This window comes from Hemicordylus capensis, chromosome 5 (genome assembly GCF_027244095.1).
Source record: "Hemicordylus capensis ecotype Gifberg chromosome 5, rHemCap1.1.pri, whole genome shotgun sequence".
NCBI lineage: Eukaryota > Metazoa > Chordata > Lepidosauria > Squamata > Cordylidae > Hemicordylus > Hemicordylus capensis.
The window spans coordinates 175,607,899-175,632,945 of record NC_069661.1 but is presented as its reverse complement, the minus strand read 5'-3'; the positions used below and the strand labels follow the sequence as shown (position 1 = coordinate 175,632,945).

General features: G+C 44.2%; 1 protein-coding gene and 1 long non-coding RNA gene across 7 annotated transcripts in view; one reads left to right on the top strand and one right to left on the bottom strand.

Annotated features, from left to right (window-relative positions):
• Positions 1-4,189, top strand: part of LOC128326652 (uncharacterized) — a 32,341-nt gene extending 28,152 nt beyond the window's left edge. The window contains exon 3 of the long non-coding RNA XR_008308169.1: positions 681-4,189. This is a non-coding gene — a long non-coding RNA (uncharacterized LOC128326652). The remainder of the gene's footprint in view (positions 1-680) is intronic.
• DOCK4 (dedicator of cytokinesis 4) overlaps positions 1-25,047 on the bottom strand; it is a 391,842-nt gene that overhangs the window by 169,008 nt on the left and 197,787 nt on the right. For all 6 annotated transcript variants that reach the window (XM_053253855.1, XM_053253858.1, XM_053253861.1 and 3 more), the window contains exons 9-10: positions 9,550-9,631; positions 8,494-8,554 (exon numbers count right to left, since the gene is read on the bottom strand). In XM_053253855.1, coding sequence (XP_053109830.1) covers positions 8,494-8,554; positions 9,550-9,631 — 143 coding nt within the window. The remainder of the gene's footprint in view (positions 1-8,493; positions 8,555-9,549; positions 9,632-25,047) is intronic.

The window sequence follows — 25,047 nt, the reverse complement described above, 5'->3', positions numbered from 1 at the left end:
AAACCTGCCTGAAATCAGATAAACTCCCTTGCAGACTTTGCATGCAGAAGGTCCCAGGTTCAATCCCTGGTATCTTAAGGGAGGGCTAGGAAACCTTCCTGAAACCTTGGCGAGTCGCTGCCAGTCAGTGTAGAGAGTATTGAGCTAGGTAGACCAGTCTGTCTGACAGGCAGCTTCCTATGGTCTTATGCTTCCTGTGTTCCAAACTTAGGACTGGTGGTTTGGATATCTTAGTGATTCCTTAGAAGATCCTATCTAAGAGGGCAAGAAGTACAACTTCTCTCTGTGTATTGATACCAAAGCTCCTTCATCTCCGATTCCTTACAACTTTGCTTGAACACATGAGCTCTAGCAGATTAACCCCTGCTAACTGTGAGCTCTAGCAGTTAACCCCTGCTAACTGGGCAATGAGGCACCTTTTTAATGTGGTGATTCTCTTTATTTAGCAGAAGGGAAATAACTGGCCCTATCCAGACCCAGCACAGTACCTCCAGTGACCGTTGCTAGTGTCTATCTTATCTTTCTTTTTAAATTGAGAGCCCTTCAGGGACAGGGATACATTTTATTTATTTATTATTTCTCTATGTAAACTGCTTTGTAAACTTTTGTTGAAAAGCGGTATATAAATAGTTGTTGTTGTAGCAGATGAGCATCAATTTGAGACTTGGTCTTTATCACAGCAAAGTCTCTAGAACGTTCCATAAAGCAATGGTGCACAACTTTGGCCTTCAGTTGTTGAACTACATCTCTCATCAACCTCAGCCCTGCAAAAGAGCTATCCCTGGTGCTACATAGCTTGCTGATGACTGTGCAACCTAACATGTTGACAATCTGACAGCTTCCTGCTTCAACCCGGCTACCCAGTATCTGCACTTGCTAGCTATTGCATGTTGCCTCTGCCTCTCTGGTTGACTTCTGAAGTCCTACCTGGTACCTGCAGTTTTCTGCCTAAGCTGGAACAATACACTGTATATGGAATAAGGACAAGAGATTGAGCAGAAAAAGAAAGAGAGCATGAAGAGAGAGAAACGGAAAAACAGCAGATTCTCAGGACAACAAAAGGTTTGCGCAAAAATGGTATCATTTTATGTGTCAACTTGTGTAAGTGAAAATGGAAACAAGTGCTGATTTCCAGCCATGTGCTGTTTGAAAGTTCCACTTCAGTATTTTATCTCCACTGTTTTGACAAATTTTCAGCAGATTGTGTGCTCTCTCTCTCTCTCTCCCTCTCCTAAATTCACATGCGCTATATGCTTAATTTATGTGGTGACAAAAGGCACATTATTCCCAACAATCTACACACTTGCTCGCTTCTTCTGCTTGTCACATCTTCTTTGTGTTAAAATATGCTGTGCTGCCTGCCCTTAAAAATTGCACTGGGATCTAACTGTGGTGAAATGAAAAAACACAGAGAGAGTCTATTCTAGCCTTTGCCAGATCAGAACCCAAAGGTGGCGAACAGATGCAACTCAAACAGAGAATGTAGTGAACAGAATGCTAAGTTTATTGCTTAAAATTCAAAGGTAGCACTTCTAGAATCCAAATTGTAGTCAAAGGGTAGATTTATACAATATGCTTCCACTGCAAGGTGACTTCTCAGCATCACCTCATAGCAGAGATCAAGGAAAATACCAGTTTTGTAAATAATTAACATATGGTGAATTCAGTGGCCTACACTGGTTCAGCAGACTGGATTGATTTTTTTTGTTTTTGTTTTTAAGTCTTGTCCAATGAGTACTGGAGCACCATCACATTACATGCAGAATGACTGCATGAATCTCCTCAGCAAAGTGATCACATAGAAATTTCCTTTTGATAGGAAATATTGCTATTTTAATTCATTCTAAAATTCTTTTCTATACTTGCAAGCAAATTATCAATAGACAAGGACCTTCTAGCCTTGGCAGTTGAAACAGAATCACTGCTATTACCTGTGACCTCAAGCTGTGGCAGCTATTCTTTTGCTAATACTGCTACATATGCATACACAAGCACAGTATGAGTGGGCAGAGGGAGAGACGTGTAATTGGAGCAGTACTGACAAGAACAGCATCAGGTAGGGGCATTTGTAAATTGAAAGCCCTCTAGCATGACTCCCAACCCTGACCCCAGCTCTGATGTCTACAATTACTGCTGTTCTGTGGCCAGCCACTGTACTGGAATTTTACAAAAGAGGTAATATTTCCTTTATCACCTTTTTGCAAATATGTTCCCTCATAGCTTGTCTGCCTTGCTCCTCAATTTGTCATATTACATCTTTTTCACTTCTCCTTGAAGTATTTGCACCACAGTTACAAAGTTGCCATGTCATTACATCAGTCCTACCATATACCTTCTAAATGTTCTGGAGCCTTCTCAGCTTCCAGTCCTGAAGCCATTACGTGGCTTCACTTCTACCATACACCTTCTAAAAAGGTACGAAAAGGACCAAACAGGGAAATTTTCTTATCTGCGTGTCGTTTTTGTGCTTGTATTTTGTAGATTTTGGACTTGGTTTGTTTTTATATTTTTAGCTTGGTACTTTTGTTGTCATTTTGTTGTATGTTTTTTGGCTTTTGTGAACCACCTTGTGATTGTTTTTAATGAAAGGCAGTATATAAATGCAACAATAAATAAATAAAACAATAAAAATAAATAAAACTGAGAGAAAAACGTTGCTTTTAAAAAGATACCTTGTTTGACATTCACTGAACTAATTACTGAACACTACAGACACAACATGTTCAGCAGCAGTCAAGGATAGATGAAGGAACATTCATCATTACACAGGGGAATGCACAATGTTAAACTGCTATTATCGCTGTAAAGGCCAAGCAGCCCAGGTTTGGTAGGGTGGGGGAAGAGAAGCATCATAGATAACAAGTGGGGGTTATTGCTGTTACCTCAATGAATCCCAAATGGCAGCTTTTTAAAAGTAAAGGAATAAACCACTCTCCTCTTCTTTACTATCTGAACATTGTCTTTGGATTAAATCAGATTTGTCTAGAATAATATCAACCCAACAAACAGAAGTACTTTTTCACACAATGCATAATCCACTTGTGGAGTTCTCTGCCACAAGATGTGGTGACAGCCAACAACCTGGATGGCGTTAAGAGGGGTTTGTTTAACTTCATGGAGGAGAGGTCTATTAACAGCTACTAGTTGGAGAGCTATAGACCACCTCCAGCCTCAAAGGCAGGAGGCCTCTGAGTACCAGTTGCAGGGGAGTAACAGCAGGAGAGAGAGAATGCCCTCATCTCCTGCCTGTAGGCTTCCAGTGGCATCTGGTGGGCCACTGTGTGAAGCAGGATGCTGGACTAGATGGGCCTTGAGCCTGATCCAACAGGGCTGATCTTATGTTCTAAACCCATATTTTAAACCATTCTGGGAGAGTTACACCAGGGGTGACCTATTCATGAGCCACTCCCCAATGAAATTGGAGCAGCTCTTTGAGACTGATCTGACCTTTGTGGGCTTTGCAAATATTATTTATTTATTTATTTATTTGATTTATATACCGCCCTTCCAAAATGGCTCAGGGCGGTTTACAATTAAAACAAGCCACTAAAACAATAAAAACTAAAACAAATTAAAAACAATATAGCAATTAACAATATAAAAACATTTTAAAATAGGATTAAACAGTTTACAGTAATTAAAAGCCCCAATATCGGGTTAAAATTTTAAAAACCCTGGAAAGCCAGGGCAAACAAATACGTTTTAAGGGCTCTCCTGAAGGCTAACAGAGAATTCAAATTACGGATTTCCACAGGGAGCGCATTCCACAGCCCCGGAGCAGCCATAGAGAAGGCCTGCCTCCGAGTCGCCACCAGACGAGCTGGTGGTAACTGGAGGCGGACCTCCTCAGATGACCTTAATGTGCGGTGGGGATCACGCAGAAGAAGGCGCTCTCTAAGGTAACTTGGGCCTAAGCCATTCAGGGCTTTAAAGGTAATCACCAGCACTTTGTATTTTGCCCGGAAACATATCGGCAGCCAGTGCAATTGTTTCAAAATAGGTGTAATATGGTCTCTCCGGGTTACCCCAGAGACCAATCTGGCTGCCGCATTCTGAACTAATAGAAGTTTCCGAACTACGTATAAAGGCAGCCCCACGTAGAGCGCATTGCAATAGTCAAGCCGGGAGGTTACCAGCTGGTGCACCACTGTTTTGAGGTCATCCTCCTCAAGGAATGGACGCAACTGTTGAATCAGCCGAAGCTGATAGAAAGCACTCCTGGCCATGGCCTCCACCTGAGAAACCAGGGTGAGGCCTGGGTCCACGAGTACTCCCAAGCTGCGTACCTGCTCCATCTGGGGGAGTGTGACCCCATCCAGCACAGGGAGATCTAACTCACTCCTCAGATTCTGAGCCCCCACAATGAGCACCTCCGTCTTGCTTGGATTCAGCTTCAATTTGTTATCCCTCATCCAGCCCATTACTGCTTGTAGGCAGGCATTTAAAGAGTAAGTGCCATTTCCTGAAGATGAAAAGGAGAAATAGATTTGGGTGTGATCAGCATACTGATAACACCCAGCACCAAATCTCCTGATGACCTCACCCAGCGGTTTCATGTAGATATTAAAAAGCATTGGTAACAGAATGGAGCCCTGAGGGACTCCATATAATAGCTCCTGCTTTGAGGAGCAACTGTTACCAAGCTCCACCATCTGGGATCTACCCAAGAGATAGGAACGGAACCACTGCAAAGCAGTGCCCCCTATTCCCAGCCCCTCCAGGCGACCCAGAAGGGTACCATGGTCGATGGTATCGAACGCTGCCGAGAGATCCAAGAGGACCAACAGGGTCACACTCCCTCTGTCGATTCCCCTGTAAAGGTCATCCATCAGGCCGACCAAGGCTGTCTCAACCCCATAGCCAGCTCTAAAGCCAGTTTGAAATGAGTCTAGATAATCAGTTTCCTCCAAAACCGCCTGGAGCTGGTTAGCCACCACCCTCTCGATTACCTTGCCCAGCCAGGGGAGATTGGAGATTGGCCTATAACTATCCATTGCTGAGGGATCCAGGGTAGGCTTCTTAAGAAGATGTCTAACTATTGCCTCCTTCAGACAAGGAGGCACTCTACCCTCCCCCAGCGATGCATTTATGATATTAACTAGGCCATCTCCAACAATCTCTCCACTAGATCGAAGCAGCCAGGTCGGGCAAGGATCCAGAGAACAAGTGGTAGGCCGTACTGCTCCAAGCAGCTTGTCCACGTCATCAGGAGTCACAGATTGAAACTGATCCAACCTAACACTGCAAGAGGGATTGCTGGATACCTCCCTCACAGACCCTGCAGAAATAGTGGAGTCCAAGTCGGCCCAAATACAGGAGATTTTATTCGCAAAGAACCCACTAAAGGCATCACAGCAGAGTGTCTCTGGGAGCTGATTTGAGGCAGAAGGAGCAGAGATTATACTCCTCACCACCCGGGACAACTCTGCCGAACGTGAACCCGCAGGCGCGATACGCGCCGACCAAAAACGCTTTTTTGCTGCGCGCACTGCCATTGCATAGGTCTTCAAATGGGTTCTATGCTGCATCCTGTCAGATTCGAGCCAAGTTCTCCTCCACTTGCGTTCCAGTCACCTACCAAGCCGCTTCATCCCCCGCAACTCCTCCATATACCAGGGGGCCATCCTAGAAGCAGGCCTGGAGGGACGCTTAGGAGCAATAATATCTACTGCCCTGGTGAGTTCTCTATTCCATGTTCCCACCAGGGCATCAACAGAATCACCGGCCACACCAGCATCAAAACCCTCCAAGGCCTTTTGGAAACCTGCTGGGTCCAGCAGCCTTTTTGGGCGGACCATCCTAATAGGTCCATCACCCCTGCAGGGGTGGATTGTGACCATGACACCAACCTTAACCAGGTAGTGATCCGTCTATGACAATGGGGTAACCACCGGATTCCCCACCCACGGAACACCCCCCTGATCCGAACAGAAGACCAAATCCAGTGTGTGGCCAGCAACATGAGTTGGTTCAAAAATTAATTGGGATACGCCCATAGTTGTCATGGCCGCTATGAACTCCTGAGCCACACCAGACAAGCCAGTCCCAAAGTGGATATTCAAGTCCCCCAGCACCAAGAGCCTGGGGGACTCCAACACCAACTCCACGACCAGCTCCGTCAGCTCAGTTAGGGAGTCAGTTGGGCTCAGTTAGGGAGTCAGTAGGGTGAACGGTACACCAACAGAATCCCCAATCTATCCCTAGTTCCCAGCCTCAAGAATACACACTCAATATAGGTCAACTGTCTCACAGGGGCCCTGGTAAGGGAGATAGTATTTTTTTGGACCACAGCCACTCCACCCCCCTGCCCACTTCCCCTAACCTGCTCCACAACAGAGTAACCTGGAGGGAGAAGCTGAGCCCATACTGGGCCACTCGCTTCTCCCAACCAGGTCTCAGTTATACATGCCAGGTCAGCTCCCTCATCCATGATCAAATCATGAACAATTTCGGTCTTGTTTTGAACTGACCTGGCATTACAAAGGAGCAAGGTCAGGCTCTGTGGGTAGTTGGTGCTGCTCCCCAAGGCCTGAGAGTTGACAGAACAGTTGGAAGTAGAAATAGTTACTAAATTACTAATTTCTCTTCCCCTGTAACGGCCAGCTGTTCTGCCAGCGCCAGTTCTTCTATTCCCCACCACTACAGCAATAGCTGCCCCAAGGCTGCCAGGCGCACCCCCTGCATTATCCCCCCCAGGAGAGCCCAAACACATCTCATCAACTAGGCCTGGCAAAACTCAAGGCAAGAAAAACAATACTTAACCCAAAATATCCACCCACCCACAAAACAACCAGAAGTCCCACAGGCGGCAGCAGCAGCAGATGGCAAACAGCAAAGGAGCCACACCCAGCACAGGCTCTCACCCTGTGCCTCTTGTTGGTGGATGGTCTTGCTCCTCTGCTGGGCACGGGGAACAGGCAGCAGGCAGCTGCAGTCCCAGCCACTGGCAGTCTCTTAAGTAGCCCAGGGGCGGGCAGATGGAAGCCCCGAACCCCAGTCCTGCCAACACTCAGCTGTAACAGAGCTGGCAGGCAGAAGTCCCACAGGCGGCAGCAGCGGATGGCAAACAGCAGAGGAGCCACACCCAGCACAGGCTCTCACCCTGTGCCTCTTGCTGGTGGATGGTCTTGCTCCTCTGCTGGGCACGGGGAACAGGCAGCAGGCAGAATATCACATCTTCTCCCACTTATTTGCAAATATCACATCTTCTCCCACTTATTTGCAAAACCTGCAAGAAGTGCAAGGAGAGAAGGAGCTGCTGGCAACCCATGTGTCTTCTTCTCTCCTTTTAAAAGTCACTCAGGACAAACAGCTCATCATGTGGTGTCACTCTTCCATTTCAGACTGCAGATGGAGGCTGCACATGTGATTGATTTGATTGATTAATTTCATTTCTATACCGCCCTTCCAAAAATGGCTCAGGGCGGTTTACACAGAGAAATAACAAATAAGTAAGATGGAATAAGATGTGAACGTTCTCCCATGAAAAATAAAATCCCCACCAACAGAAAACCCACATGTTATGGAGAAGAGCAAACTAGAGCCCTTTTCAGATTACATCATTTTCTCTGTTTTCTTTTTTTGATATTATATTTTTATTGGACTTTTTACTTAGGAGACGAGAGGAGAGCCGGTCTTGTGGTAGCAAACATGACTTTAGCTAAGCAGGGCCTGCCCTGGTTGCATCTGAATGGGAGACTACATGTAAACACTATAAGATATTCCTCTTAGGGGATGGAGCCGCTCTGGGAAGAGCATCTAGGTTCCAAGTTCCCTCTCTGGCATCTCCAAGTTAAGGCTAAGAGAGATTCCTGCCTGCAGTCTTGGAGAGGCTGCTGCCAGTCTGTGTAGACGATACTGAGCTAGATAGACCAATGGTCTGACTCAGTATATGGCCGCTTCCTATATTCCTACTTAAAGGTTTTTAACCACCTTGAGGGCTTTTAAATCTGGAAATTAGGGTATAAATGTCATTCAATAAATGTGTACACAGAGAACAGCTTTGGGGATGGGGGGAGAGAGACAGAAACATTTAGTCATCTACCTACAGGTTGAAGAGCTAAGGTCCTGAAACTGATTTATTATATAAGTTTGTTTGTTTATGTAATTTAATTGATTGATTGTTTAAACTAACACAATACTACCCTATATGCAAGTCTCTGAGTGGTTCACAATCTTAAAAAAAAACACAATTAAAACATTAACACAATTAAAAGTTGTTTGATTAGACCAGCCCTAAGGACCAAACTAGATGTTGGGGCAACCATGTGTTAGTTAGCAAGGTGCTTGCCATGACTGCATATGAAGTGGGAGTAGGGAGCCTATTGTTTATACCAAAAGTAGTTAGTGGAGAAATGAGCAAAACCATCACCACTTCTCCTTCTTACCTCTATAACCAGAACTCAGCTCAACACAAACATTGTGTTTTTCATTAAGTCAAATCAAATGTTTTAACACAAAGAATTGATCTTTTTTCTTTTGGTTCATGCTTACCTATGCGTATAATGTGCACCATGATGTAGATGTCCTTCCTGAGTTCACTGCTTCCCAAATCCTGCAAAGAATCAGGAATCAGTCCATAATTATCATGTAATAATTAAAACCAGCTGATCCAGCACAGACCATCTGCGCCCCTAGTTCTCCCTGTTATTCCCCCCCTCCCATCAGCCCCAGTCCGTTCTCCATCCTTCCCCCCTACTCGCCTCCTTCAGCCCCTGCTGGCCAGTTGCTGCTGCCATTTTCTCCCCGTTCCCATCGCTATCCCCCAGGGAGCTGCTAGCAAACTCTCGTGAGAGCTGCCACACATGAGATTAGCGACAGATACGTTTAGGGGAATTATAGAGAGAGAGAGATTATATAGATAGATAGATTCCTAAGTGTGTTTCTGTCTCTTATACTGTATACTGCAATAAAGAAATAAGAAGATGAATGAAAATGTTAATATAACGTTAGCTTGAATGATGCTTGAAAGGTTTATGCTTTTAGTACTTTCAGCCACTGTATGATCAACTTCTGTTCTAGACTTTGGAACTGAATTCTGTTCTGTTTGATCAGATGTATATAATCACAACATGAAAAGCCCCTCTCTCATCACACACAAGGGTTTTGTTTGGAGATGATGGAAACAAATGTCGACATAATAAAGGATCACTTATTTGGGCTTACATATATTCAGGAATTACAATCCGTACAGCTGCACATATTTACGTACAACTGTCCCATTCTGTTCAATGTAACATTCTCTAAAATTTGCTTCTTGGAAAGCCACTGAAATGTTGAATAAATATGTCTAGAAACAGGATGGAAAATGCCTCTGGTTCTTGAACTAAAATAGAATTCTGAGACATATGCTCAAACCATCCAGGTGCCCAAAATACCATTGCTCACTACCACCAAAAGGATACTGGTGCCAAATAGACTGTAGCTCGGGGTCCTTACGCCTATGGTTTTGTCTTACCAGTTCTTCATGGTTAATACTCTGGTTCTGCTGTACTGCAAGCAATTTTTTTTAAAAAATGAGGACAAATAAATGAATGTGAAATAACTCACCACAAAGAGAGAACAATGTCTTTCTGGTTTTTCTGGACATTTCGGCAAACCATTCCGATTCAGTTTTAAAAAAAATCTTTCACTATAAAAGATAAAATGCATATATAGTGGACAACATTAGGACAATTTAGATCTTGTACATGAAGAAGAAAATATACCATAACATTTGAGTAAATGGCAGGTTTTTGTCACTGTTTCCAAAGTGAAGGTTTACAAGATTCTGCACAAATGCTGTGAAAAATAATCTTTTCTTCTTTTTAAAAGAACAAGTTTAGTTTTCTTGCTCTGTGACTAAAGAAAGCTCATTTTAGGTGAAAATAGCAGCATTCCAAGAAGACAGAACAACAATTGAAAGACACCCCAATTGACTTTAATCAAAACCAAATGGGATCTTCAAGAATTTCACGGGATGTACCAGCAAATTAATAAAATAATGGAAACCCTGTACAACAAAGTGTTACAAAAGATACGAGCACATATTTGCCTTTATAATGATGGTCCTTCTGACTAATCTTTACTATGATAAATTTACTGGTAGGCACATTATTGTTTAGCCAAAGATGAAAATAATCTGTATCATAGGAGAATGCAACTACTACCATGAATAATTCACAAAGTAATTTTAGGGTAGGAAATGTGTCCCCACTCCCATCTTGTCTCACCCCACCTCCCCCCACCCCCACAAAAAATTCCCAAGTGGCTGCAACTGAAGTGGAGCCTGACACAGGAGTAGGAAGGGGCTTCCTAACCCTTTCCTCTGCAAAGAAAAAGATGTAGGTACCTGTATCTTTTCCATATAGGGCAAGACACAGTTTGGGGATATTTTTAGAAGACAAATAGCTCAAGGGAAAGGATTAAGAATCCTTTCTGCCACACACAATGTTTGCAACCTCCACAGATGCATTTTATTTTTAAAAAGTGGGGGAAAGCTACATGTGGCTGAGTGTCACTTGTCGTTCAGTCCTCACTCGACAGCACCATTTAAATAAACTGACATCCACATTTAGCTACTATCACACCAGACAAAGCTGGTAGAATCTATCAAAGCAGTTAAGCTTGAGAATGAGAAAGTTTCATATAGGGCTTTTATTTTTCACTTTCTATACCTTCTATTTATTTTGTTATGGAATTCCATAATAATTAAGAGATCACTCTGTACATTCCTTTTTAACTATAGCTTTCTCAGCTGTTTCTTTGGCTTTTGCCAAGGCCACATGAACACCACACATATGTTCTCTTCCATACACAACAGTAAAAATAGCACCAGGAACATCTATGCAAGTCTTTTAAGAGGCACAATAGAAGAGCTAATATTACATCTTATATTCCTTCGATGTTCTCAAACTACAAAAGGCTGAATAACAGTCTTTCATGAAGACTGAACTACATTTCTTCTGGGCGACATTTTGATAAAATGTTTAACCAGCTGACATTTCATCTAGGAAATTCACAAGCAAGACAGAAATATTTGTTGATGCCCACTTGGAACAAGCTAAAACAAACACACAGAATCTTTAAATTAGGTTTGGTGGCAACTGTTAGGGTTCAACAGGGGGTGTTTCAGAGTCTGCAAGGGGGCTGGGGGAGAGTCGGCTGCTAGTCTGATATGGCAAAGGGTAAGTAGCACAGTCCACGGCAGGCAAGGGTCAAGTTCTGTACGCAGCAGTAAAATATAAGGGGACAGGCAGGAAGTCAAATTCCACACATAGCACTATGAACAGAGCACAAAAATGGTCTGGCCAGCAGGATCCTCTCACTGTGAGGCAATGTTGCTCAGACCAAGGGATAAGCTCTGAAACTGGGGCTCTGTAGGACCTGGTAATAACAACAGCAATAATAAACCTTAACAAGAATAATAAACTTTATTTGCTAGCCACCTCATAACCAACTGTTCTCAGGTAGAGAGAGATTGGTTCTAGGAATCCTGGATGCTATTAGGTGACCAGGATGATATTGGAGCTGAGGTGGCATCATTGAATAGGGTGGCCTGAGGTCTTTGGGCACCTGAAGTCAAACACCAAATACCACTCTAGCCCCACCCCCAGCTCCAGTGTGCCTTCTCTCTTCCCTCCCCCCCCACCTTTGCCACAGCACACTTCCTCACTCACTCCCCACCAGTGTGCCTTCTTCTTGACCCTGTTGCCAGACTGTGCACCTCACAAACAGTACCCTCCTGCCCCTACCAATACTGCAGCAGCAGCAGCCAGCTCCTGCACCTCTACCCTCTTCTTCTGTGTAGAACAGAAAATGGAGGAGAAGGAAGTGATAGACAACTCTTCTCTTCTCTTCTCCACTTCCTCTTACAGGAGGAAGAAGAGAGTATAGGCCAAGGAGAGTGTAGACCAGCCGGCAGCTGGTGTCCCAGGTAGACATGAAGAAAGAGAGAAGAGAGATAGCAGTGAGCAGGGAAGCAGGCAGGATAGTCCTGTGTTGGAGGCTCCTGCCATCCCTCACAGTGACTGCCCAAGATGACCACTTCATCTTTTCTCACAGAAGAGTCACCTTCCCTTTGAACAATAGTCTGCAAGGTTTATGGCAGACACATGGCAATGGTAGCACAGAGGATCCACTGCCTTAGCCTGGCTGCTGCCCCCCACCCCCCATTTGAGTCACGTGCCCACATCCCAGGGGCCTTAAAGCAATAATGCTTTACATAGATTTGTAAAGCAATAATGCTTTACATAGAATAATGCTTTACAATCTTCTCCAAAGACTAAAAGGTAAGAAAAGTGGGTCTCAATTGTTTGAATTCTACCAATTGTTCCCCTTAGACTTTCCCCTTTTCACTTGGACTTTTCCCTTAGAAATATGCAAGTGCCAACCAAGTGCTTGTTGGCTGCATTGTGATTCTGTGTTGACTGTATTTGCTGGGAAAGCACCTGGAAATCCCACAAGATGTCCGTTTGTTATTCAGAAAGGACAAAAAATGATCCAAGTGAAAAGAACCAAGTTAACCAGCCTGAAATACCAAGTGATTACAGACATGTGTAAATTGGCCATTGCATGTCCATTGCATGTAAATTGACCATTGCACTGAAACACAAAATAAATTTGTTTCAAATATTTATACCCTGCCCTCCCATATACTACTGCTTGGGGTGGCTCACAACATTATCACCCAACTTCCATATCACCTGATCTTACTTCAAACACAATGCTTTTTTCAGTGGAGTCCATTTGCATGTGCAGCTGCCATCATGATGTGTGAAGCAGCTTGAATCTGTGCAATATAACTTCTCACCTTGTATCTTTTATTCACAAACATTTCATGGATAATTTAACTGGAGTCTTATCCTCCTATTCATAATATTTTATTCCAGTGTCTAGTTGCACAATAAATAAATTTAAAATGCTCTGGCTCTGCAGTATGAGCCACAAGTTAGCATTGGCATGTATGAAGAATAACAGTCAGCTTTAGCTTATTGATCAGCTTTAGGTTATTGCCCCTGATAACTTGACAAAGAGGCACTGGTGTAGCTAGTGCACATTAGGCCTGTGTTCTCTCTCTGGCATGGGGACTTATCAGTGGTGCATGCTGCACACATGCCCACTCACCGATGGTGGTGGAGGCCATGCCACTCACCCTCTGCTGCCCACTTGCCCACCTCTCCTCTCCTCTCCCCTCCCTGACTACACACTGCCTCTTTCCTTCTACACCCCATCCTCCTCTGCCAACGTATGAACAGGAAGCAGAAAGAGTTGCAAACAACACATGCACAATCAAAGGACAACAAGGAGGAGATGGGGGGGAAGGCAGCATGTGGACTGAAGGAGAGGGAAAGAAGAAGCTGATAGGGAGAGGAGAGGTGGCAGCGAGCAAGCGGGTAGAGGCGATAGCAGAAGTGGCCAGGTGGGGAGAGAAGGACAGGTTCCTGGGACACCCTTGAGCATTGGTAGCAAAGAGATACCTTTTAAACAGGTGACTCTCTTATATTTAGCCCTGGGAGAGCAACTGGCCCTATCCAACCCCAGTCATCATCTGTTCAGTGACTGTTGCTGGTGTCTAACTTGTATTTCTTTTTAGATGATGAGCCCTCTTGATATAACCATAGTATGTGTGTGTGTGTCTATCTATCTATCTATCTATCTATCTATCTATCTATCTATCTATCTATCTATCTATCTATCTATCTATAATTCTCTTATGGCCAGCCCAAAAGAGAACTATGTCTGGATGCGTCTGGAGCGTCTGGATGCCTGGAACAGGAGCAGCAGTGAGGGAGGAAGGCAAAATCGGCAGATTCGGGGGGGAGGGCGGAGGAAGAAAGGAGCAAAGGCAGATTCGGGGGGGAGGGCGGAGGAAGAAAGGAGCAAAGGCGGCGAAATGATGGAGAGAGGGAGGGAGGGGTAGTTTGGGAGGTTGAGGCCTGTGGGAGCTGGCGAGAGAGGCTGTTTCTGGGCTGAGGAGAGAGGGAAAGCGGCCGAGGGAAAACTCGAGGTGGGCAGTTAGGAGGAGGAGGCGGAGGCGCTGGCAGTCCTGGCCACGGCAAGGAGGGAAGGAGCAAGAGAGGCGGGGGGGGAGGAAGGAGGAAGGAAGGAGCAAGGAAGGCGGGGGGGGAGGAAGAAAGGAGAAAAGGCAAAGTCGAGCGAGCGATGGGAGTAGAGAGCGAGCGGGGGAGAGAGAGCGGGGAGGAGAGAGAGAGCGGGGAGGAGAGAGTGAGAGAGAGAGCGGTGGGGAGAGTGGTGGGGGGAGAGAGCGAGTGAGAGTGATGGGGGAGAGAGAGGGGATGGCACCGGCTCAGTGCACTACCGCACAGATGCTCTGTGCGGGGTTAGCAAAACCCCAAAAAGTAAGTAAACTACTGCACAGATGCTCTGTGCGGGTTCAGCTAGTTAATTATTACTTTCTCATCCTGCTACCTGGGCAAACCCCTAAACCCCTGCTAACTGGGTAAAGAGGCACCTTTTAATGTGGTGATTCTCTTTATATAGCAGGGGGAGAGTAACTGACTCTATCCACCCCCAGCACAGTACTTCCAGTGACTGTTGCTGGTGTCTATCTTACATTTCTCTTTAGAATGTGAGCCCTTTGGGGACAGGGTTCCATCTTATTTGTTTGTTATTTCTCTGTGTAAACCGCCCTGAGCCATTTTTGGAAGGGCGGTATAGAAATAGAAATAATAATAATCAATCATCATCATCATCATCATCATCATCTACATAAGCCACTTGGGGAAGTTTTTTGTTGAAGAAGCAATCTTTGCCTACGTGTGTTTTATATTTTTAAATAAATGTGCTAAAAAAATGAATCATTATCTGAACACAGATAAATGTGTTCAGATAAATCTGGATCAGTTGTGAATGCCTATTATGTTTTGTACTATATTACTACTTGGTGATATATTTCTCTGAAGCTAAACCTATGTAGCTATGGAAGGTGAGCAATTAAGCAAATGTCTTCAAACATAAGCCTGACATTGATTTGCCAGGGTAAAAATACCTTGGGTGTCACTTTACCAGGCTGTCACCACTGCCCCCTCTCCCTGTTCAAAACCAGCCCTTTGCAAGGTGAGGAAACAAAAACTATGCACTTTTAATCAGGTACGACAGATAAATTTAGCTCATTGTCTATCACTTCCTTAGCAGGCTTGATTTAAAAGTGTTTTTGTTAATAATTTTTTTTAATCCTTGCTGAAAAACTCCTGCAATAAGCTGTGTCTCCTGGCTGTCACAAATTTCACTATTCATTTATTAGTGTCATCCAACTGAACTCCATGTCTGTTTCACTTTTGATCGTGTATTGTTCCTGCTTCTCCAAATTGGCTCCAAACGAACTGTCTGGATGTAAAGAGAAATCTTCCAGCTTATTTGGACATACTGGAGAAATGGCATGGTTGAAACCAGCATGGCAGCTGCTCAACTTCTAAACCAGTACAGCAGGTCTTGAGAGAGAGTGCCATACAAATAGCTTTATTTGTTTATTTACATTTCTATCCTATTCCTCCAAGAAGCCCAGAGTGGGATACGTGGTTTATATTTATCCACACATTTATCCTATGAGGTATGTTAGGCTGTTAAGTAAGTGAATGGCCCAGAGTCACCCAGTGAGTTTCATGGCTGAACAAGGATTTGAACTCAGGTCTTCCCAGACCTACTCTACACTCTAACCACTACACCACACTGGCTCTCCTATATGTACACCTGTCATGTTACCTACTCTTCACAACACTGGAGAGGATGGAAATAGACTATCAGGGGGCCCCCGTGGTTTGACATCTTTTGCACTGGTCCACTTCAGACCGCATGTGAAAGACCAAATGTAGAATGCACCCTTATGTACAGACAATGCCAATCCCTAAAACTAGCATTTCAGAGAGAAGGCAAGGCCAGAACCTCTTCCTTGATGCGCTAGAATGGTGGGGATTTCTTACCCACAGCCCACAGTGATGCAATCCAGCACCTAAATCACATGGGGCAGCTGATTTTGTATATGGGAGGCACAGAGCAGACCTGCCTCTGAAACAGGGCAGGTGTCCTTTAAGGTTCATCACAGCAGTGAGCATACCTCTCTCACACAGTTCTCTGTGTGGTATGTAAGCCTATAAGAACAAAACAAATATTTTTAAAAATCCCTAGCAGCGTAATAAAAATCCCTAGCACCAGCACTGATACACCATACAAGCAGTGGGAAACTGAGTAGGACAACAAGCCCTTCTGCAGGTCAGTAGCAAGAATATGCAGATACGATTGCGACATAACAACCTAAACAAGATGAATCCAGCAGGGGCGTACCAAGGTTGGAGTGCGTCCAGAGATGAGATTTTGAAATGGGCCCCTCGCTGCCTTCCTCTCCTTCACTTGGCCCCATGTCTCTACTGGAGAAGAGCATTTTGGAAATTTGGACACATGTAATACAGTGTAGCAGATTAACAGAAGACAGGAGACTACCGTTACAAGGTATAAACAACTGCAGAACCAAAAAATACAACAGTATCAGCTTTGTGGCAATTCATGCTTGCTACAAGACCAGCTCTCCTCCCCTTCTGTGGGTTCCAAAGGAAGCTTCTTTTCCAAGCTTAACAATTTTTGTAAAGGCTGTAGCATGGCGGGATTTTATTTTTTTTAAAACCACCAATATTTTTTTTCATTTGGACAAGGCAGGTGAAGGAATATCCAGGCAAACCAGTTTAAAATTAGCAAAGAATCCAGGATGCTAGGCTAGCTCTACTCTTCCCCAACTCTCAAGTATTGTGGGCCATTTTTTCTATCGGTGAGCAGAATGAGTTTTGGTCTGGGCAGCAGTATCAAGGCAGTATGTGCGCATATGCATTATTATATGCCACAATTGATACAACACACACACTCCATAAATATGGAAGGAAAGAAGTGTATTTTACCATTCTATTTATCTGTCTTCTGTTTTAATAGCAATTTTATTTGCCATTGGTGGTTAAAAGTGGCCTATAAAAATAATAATAAGAAAAATAAATAACTCCCTGTTGTCTGTTTTGTTTATTTAAATTTGAATTAATCCTTGCTTTCATGCTGGATAAAAATATTTTTTCCTGTAAAATATTGATTGCCTGAGTGTTAGTTGCCCCTATGATTAGATAGTCACAGTAGACTTCCCATTTCCTTCCATATATCTTGGAGATTGGAGTTAACATATGCCTTAGATTAGCCAAACTAGCTGCTTGCCACAGTCAGAGTGTTAAATAAGGGCCTTAATTTGTAGACTAATTAATCTGTACATTTCCCCCCATCTTTTGGATCCGATTCAAACCTTCAAGGCAGGTAATAATACCAGAAACTTAAAAATAGATAAACATAGGAAGCTGCCTTCTACTGAGTCAGACCATTGGCCTATCTAGCTCAGAACTGTCTACACGGATTGGCAGTGGCTTCTCCAAGGTTGCAGGTAGGAGTCTCTCTCAGCCCTGTCTTGGAGATGCTGCCAGGGAGGGGACTTGGGACCTTCTGCATGCAAGCAGGCAGTTACCTATCCCCTTAGGGGTATATCTTACAGTGCTCACAGATGTAGTCTGCCATTCAAATATAAACCAGGGTGGATCCTGCTTAGCTGCCACGAGACCAGCTCTCCTCCCCAACTCAGGACTCCAGGAAGAAGAATGTAAGTTGGGGTAAACCATAGGGAAATGAAATGGGGGCAAATCCTCTTCTCTTGAATCCAAAATACTAGAAATGCTAGAAAAGTCTGCAAAGGGGGCTTTTCCAACCTTTTGAAAAAAGGCTACTTCAGGACAGAGGCTACTTTATAAAATGACCAGCACTTCAGTAAAACACATATTCAAGCAAACCACACATGTAAAACACTCTCTCTCTCTCTCTCTCACACACACACACACACACACGAATCACAAATCACATGCACACAAATTGATATTACTTCTGAAGAGAAACACACTGGCTAAGCAAGGATGAGGGTTTGGGGTTTTACTTTCCGGGGGGGGGTGCTACAAGCTGAACAGCCAACTTCTGCTGCATCTCGACTCACTCAGCAGCAACTCCAATGTCCAACATGTCAGTCAGGGTGGCGGAGGGGGAGCACAAGACCCCAGGAGAACCAATCAGGCTCCTTCTGGGAGAGGGCGGGACTAGCAGAGAGAGTATTAACCCTTTCTTGACTCTATTGCTGCCCGGGAAATGCCAACCAGGACCAAAACTCACAGGGAGTGCAAATGTCCACTTCTTACACACACACACACCCCAATCCACCCCCAGAACGGTGAGCTAAGCTGCTGCCTTTCTGCCTGCTGCTCCTGTAGCTGCAGTGACTACAGAGAGAGTGAGCAGCACATTAGCAAGCAGGGGCAGGATGTTCTGTCTTGCAGCCTCTTGGAGTGTGGGTCCCCGGGGACTATCTCTTGGGGACACCCCTTGGGGGGCCCCTCAGAGGCTGGAGACATTGGTCTCCCAGGAGACATTGGCCAGGAGACATTGGTCTCCCTTCGTCTTATTAAAGGTACTCCCTTAGAATCTAGTAACGATCCAATGGCCATCTCTTTTTGAATCAAAATTCTCTCTAAAACCTTCCCAGATGCTTAAAATGTGCAAGAACTATTTTTTCTCAAACCACACCAGGTGAATCAAGTGTCAGTCAGGGTAAAAATACTAAAATGCTGACAAGTGTTATTTATAGCTCCTTGTTCACCAGTGCTGAACAGCTAAAACTTTCATTTCCATGCCAAAATGCACTGTGATAGTAGGAGGAGAAACTGGATGGTCAGTTTCCAAAACAGGATAATGCAACAGAGCAATGAACCCCCCAGTTCTTAGAAAGTGATTGTGTATTGTTAGTATTTTAAGGTAAATAAGAAGTCTTGGTCTATAACTGAGATAGAACATTTTATATCATGCTGGCCTCATATTTAAGCATATGAGTTTCTAAATATATTTGAAATGAAAACCAGAAGTGTTTTGCTACCAGAAAAGTGCAGCATTGTCAAAAAGGGGTCTTAAGAAGACTTCCAAAGCAAAATAAATAAAACCCCAAATGGTTAATTCTTGGGCTTCTACACTCATTGTCTGCAATGAATACCCTATTCCTTTGCTAAGCAGATATTTTTTGAAAACCATGAAAAAGCAAGTTATTTCCTTTACAGTGATGTCATTCATTTTTCATATAAGCTCCTTAGCACATGATAGCCAAAACATCCTGTATGGAGTAGCTTAGCTGCCACAGTAATAAAATGGGGGAGAAGAGAGGGAACCCAAATACTGACATTAATGCAAGCAGGTCAGAAGATTGGGATGCTGAAATTTTGTTTCCATTACTAAAGGGAAAATATGCTTCGTCCCAATGTGGAAGTGTACTTAATGTCCTTTGTATTGCAACTGCAACTGTGTTCTGTTTCCAATTATCCTCTCCCCATTTATATATGGAATTGCATCTGTGTTGCCAGTCTGGACAGATTGCCTGTCACATTATAATTTTTTCCTTTCAATATCATATCATGCAAACTATTTGTTTCAGAGAGAAGGCAAGTTCCACATTTTTTTTCTGTAAAACTCAATTTAACTGAATTTCTAATAAATTATTCACACATTCCCACAAAAAAATATACTCCATCTCAACTGATTTTCTCTTTTTCTCATGGTCCTCCCACAGGACATCCAGTTCCACCAGAACATTCCTGTGGCGGCTGTTTGTGGTTTCTTTGGGTAGAAACAGATAAATGCCAGCTATGTGGTAGTTAAATAAAAATGGATTAGTGGATCCCATTTTTATTCAGCTCTAATGTCATGAGAAGGCAGTTATCCAACTTGACCTTGTGAATGCTAAGTTATTCTTCTCAAAGCAGGAGGAGGATATTCTAGTAGCAGGAATAGATCTCCCAAAACCTGCGGGCTATGAAGGATGGAGTCACTGAAAAAGCTGAGCCTGCCTGATAGCTGGAAAATCCGTGGCATCAACCCTTGGAGACCACTGGCTCAGATCAAAATTGTCACACTCTTCCACAAGTGCAGTATGAATGGCAGAAGCAGGCAAAGATGTCTCTGAATGACTTATCTCCTTCAGTGAGTTCAACCTTTAATAAACCAGGAAGATATCAGTTTCAATAGGACAGAGATCCAGAACCTTCTTGGTAATCTGGTGGGATCATCTGCTTGCTAGCACTTGGCAGTTACCGTATTTTACGGACTATAAGACGCTACGGACTATATGACGCACCTTAATTTTAATCCAGTTTTTCAGAGTTTTTGAGCTTTCCTTCTCCTCTCGCCTCCATGTCCCCTCCCATGGCATTGCGATCTGCTGCATAAATCTGAATAACTGTAGAACACATTGTCACACATTTCCTGCCGAGGAAGCTGAAGAGGCTTTCGTTCTCTTGCAGGGTGAGCAGCAGGGAGCCCACGTTGGTGACCCACCGCGGCGGCAGGGGCTGCTGCTGGTCGTTGCTCATCGCGGCCGCCGGCAGGGCCTGCTCGGGACCTCCTTCTCCACCTCCTCTTGTGCCTCCGGCGGCTCCTGCGGGCTGGCGCTCGCCTGCGCGGGCTCGTCTCCAGGTCGGGCCTCGTGTCCCCTCAGAGGGCGGTGGCGCAGCAGCATCCCTCACTGCAGCAGCATCGGGGCGGCAACTGGAGGGAGCCCGGGGAGGGGGGCAGCAGGCGGGCTGACTAGGCCGCTCCCGGCAGGCCCCAGCAAGAGAGGAAGGGAAGTGGGAAGCGAATCCTTTCTGCTTGCCCTTCCTCCTCCTCCTCTTCCTCCCCCTCCCCCCTCTCTTTCCCGACAAGACCTAAACTTCCAACTTCTCCCTGGCTCTGGCCGCACAATCCAACATGGCAGAGAGTGAGGAGCGGACGACCGCCAAGCATGCCTCAGAAGGACCGGTGCGTCCTCAGAAGGACCATCAAGCATGTCCAGGACCACCGCATCCCCCCCCCGGGCGAAGGGCCATCCATGGCAATGCTCCCCACTGCAGGAGCAGGCGCCTCGAAGAAGGGCCGCCGCGGTGCGTGCGGGCGCGCACAGCGACGGCCACCATTTTGAATCTGAGTATAAGACACACCTGAATTTGGGCGGATATTTTTCGAGGAAAAAAGTGCGTCTTATACTCCGTAAAATATGGTAAGTGCTTATTTGCAAATTAGGTGCCAGGGTAATTCCCGTTGAAGTCCTGCTTCCCTCAATGTACCTGTCCTAGAACGTTTAGCTCTGGATCTTGATCTACCTACTTTGTGTCCCTGCTGCCTTTCCAAAGCAAACCTATGCTGGCTGCTAACACACAGGCATACTACTGAGTCTGCTCTGTCCCTCAAGAAGCCAGACTGGGTATCCTGCATCTGATCCCACTCGCTTTTTCAAGTGCCACCCAAAGTCAGCCTCTAATAATAATCTGGCCACAAGGTTAGCTCAGTGTGATTATTTACCTCCCCTCTCTGCTTCCCCAGATTTCTAAGAGACTGCAGGCCTTCTTCTGCCTCTGAAATGATCACAATGCTGAGATTTCAAACATCCTTTTTACATGGCTATCAAAGCAGATAGGAGCCATTGTGCAGTATCTGAAGGGGGGAGGGAATGCACACAGGAGAGAGAGAGAGAGAGAGAGAGAGAGAGAGAGAGAGAGAGAGAGAGAGAGAGAGAGAGAGAGAGCTCCTGCCCATATACTTGCAACTACTGAAACCAGATGGGGAAGACACATGCAAACTGCCCTGGCTTTGTTATTCACACGCAGCCGCTGCATGGGATTTTGCCACCAAAAAACCCAGCTCAGCATTCATGCACGTGAAGAGGCTTTAATTCTACATCTAACCAGACATATCATGTACAACCCAGTTCAGCCTTTATGACAATACCTGCTGTCAGGAGGCTTATGCAATTTATTTTTCAATTTGTAATTAAGCATCTACAGTACTGGGCTGTACAGTACTAATCTGGGCTGTACAGTACTAATCATTATATTCAGTGCTGAAACAAACAAGTCTATTGCCATTTTTAATCTCTCTCTCTCAATCTCTACACTACTAGGACCGATTCATTCTTCACCGACAAATGAAATGTGGCATGTGGGTATCCCATATTTTGAATGTGTGTGTCATCGTGGTGCTCCAATTCAATACAACTCAATTCAATTCAATTCAATTATAGAGGTATGGAAGTTGTAGAAAAGGAGGAACTAAAATGATGATACGATTGGAATATATTATTGATGAATAACATTGCTTAAGGCTTTCTTTTAGATAGTCTATTCAAAGTTATTAGCAAATAGGTGCTCAAGAAGTAGAAGAAAACATTAATTAACTTGCAAAATTAATTGCTCAAGATGTGGTTTGTGATTTAGATGACTTTAATGAGAAATAGACACATTGACTGATGATAAATACATCATCATCATCATCATCATTATTACATTTATATCCCGTTCTTCCTCCAAGGAGCCCAGAGCGGTGTACTACATACTTGAGTTTCTCTTTCACAACAACCTTGTGATGTAGGTTAGGCTGAGAGATAAGTGACTGGCCCAGAGTAACCCAGCTAGTTTCATGGCTGAATGGAGATTTGAACTCGGGTCTCCCCGGTTCTAGTCCAGCACTCTAACCACTATACCACGCTGGCTCTCATCAGTGGGTATTGAACCCACACAGGGCAAGTTCATACCTGGCAGTAACATACCTTGTATTTATGGTTCTTAGAGTATAGTTAGCTCAATCACAGCACAGCAAATCTTCCCGAAGTCAGTATAGAATAGAGTATTTGATAAGACAGACTTTGGTCTTACTCAAATGAAAATCTTATGTTCTTATTACTGTGCCAAATAATCTGTTTAGAAAAGAAGGGCTAGATTTACTCATTCAACCACCCCTTCCCAAAAGTAGGATCATCTTTAATAGTGCCAATCACTATCAAGGATGAGCACAATGATCACCTATTCAGAGGGAATAACAGGGCTGTACAACTAAAATGCTCTGGTGGGCCAGAACCATTCCCAACTTGGCATATAGAGGCGGAGGTCAATTTTTAGCACATGATTACATTAAAATTAAACATATTATTAGTTACTTGTGGATCTATTCCCCCTGTCTTTGGACCCATAGTTTTAACTAAGGATAGTGGCCAGAAAATAGGTCCTGCCCTGCTCAGTCAGTGGGGCCCCTGGAGTTCATGTCAGCCCCAAACAAATGCCAAGTCCTCTCCTCTCCCTAAATCACTGTTGCTTTCAGGCTGCAATCCTAGGTATGCTTACATGGGAGTAAGCCTCACTGGGCACACCATGGAACATATTTCTGAGAAAGCATGCACAGGATGGTGCTATAAGGCAATTTCTAGCTCCTGTGTTGCTGCAGGATACCTGGGGGATAGTCAACTAGTCCCTGAGGGCCAGATCTGGCTCCTGGGCCTTATGTTGTGCAGTCCTGGAATAGAGGATACAGTCACTTGGTACAGCATACACAGGTAGAACCAAGCAAACACAGATAACCACACACCTAAACTGGATACAGATTTTAATTAGCCTACTTTCCAGTAGACTTATGAGTTCACCTGGCAGTGTGTGTGTGTGTGTGTGTGTGTGTGTGTGTGTGTGTGTGCACGCACACACGCGCGCGCATACACACATATATGTCCCCCTATCTACTTCTCAATGCCTGGCCCAATATGAACCAAATTGGGTACAGGTGTAGGGATACATAGGGACACGTCAATGGCGTAGTTTGCAATGATGTCCTCCCAATTCAAGATGATGGGCACGTAAACAATTGAGGCACATGTGGGCTAACTTGTGAACCATATGTGCTACAGCTGTACAATTTGAGGTACAAGTGTGTCCATTTCCAGGGGTCAGGGGGCCATCTTTTCCTATTTGCAACTGGGTTGTTTTTTTGGGGGGGTCTTTTTGCAACTGCGATTCCCCTAACCCCAATTCCCATTGGTTATAATGCCTATTGGTTATAACTGCGAATTCGCCAACCATAGGATTTTCCAGGAACGGAACCCTTGCGCTGAATTCTTACACCACTGCAGAGGCAGCCAGTAGCACAATATCTTTATTAGGATCAACTGAGTGTCACAAAATAGTGAGCTAGATTTAGTGTTTTATCGAATTCTTCCTCTAGCTGAACATTAAACAAAAAAGCAAGGGGGAAGAAGAAGAAAAGAAAAGCTGTTGCTGGAAAAGAGCACAGAGGATGTCTGGTGATTCAGAAAGCTCTTTGAAGGCCAATTAAGTTAATTAGTCATTGCTTTTTTTTATCCCAGTATGCTTTGGTGCACACTAGCTTTGTTCTTTGGCACATACTAAATAAATTAGTCTAAAAGAACTTCCTGGGTCACCATCTTAGGACTATCACATATTGCAGATACCCCTCTATGTCCTTTAACAGCAAAATCTCTCCCTTCTTCCCCCACCTATTTGTGTTTATTTCTTTAATATTGAGCTTGAAGAACAGTTCTGTGAAATTCAAAATCTAGCTCATTCCTTTGTAATTGTCACTTAATTCTAAAAAGGATATTGTGCTACTATTAGATTCCCCACCCGCTGTCTAAATGGGCCAACATGGCTGCCTGTATTTTAATTTGGATAATACAACATCCATGACGTTCAAAATAGGAACACAACACATATATTTGATTCATACTCTCCTCCAATACAATGGGCTAACACAGATGTAAGCTTTGAGGAAGAAACAGTCTGACTAGTAACCACTTAGATGAAGCAACACTATTATTTACTACACACAAGCCAGCCTCAGGAGCACTCTATTTGAATACTAAAAAGGATTACCAATTTTTTTAAAAAATGGAAGCGCTTAAGAATCAGTAAACTACCTGTTTAAGATTTATTTGTGAGCATAATTTTAAAAAACTATGTAAGGATATTTGGAATGTGGCACAGCTTCTTAGAGAGGGATCTGCCCAAGGGAAGCCTCAAGTACCTCACTGTAACTAAAATACCTCATCATAACAAACATAAATGAACTCTGGGAGGTAAGAACATTGTTGCTGAAGCTTTAAAGGACTGAAGACTTCTTGTTGGCTGTTAGCTTAAATCACAGAACTACGGCTGGAAGGTAACTGGAAAAACCATCTTGGTTGAG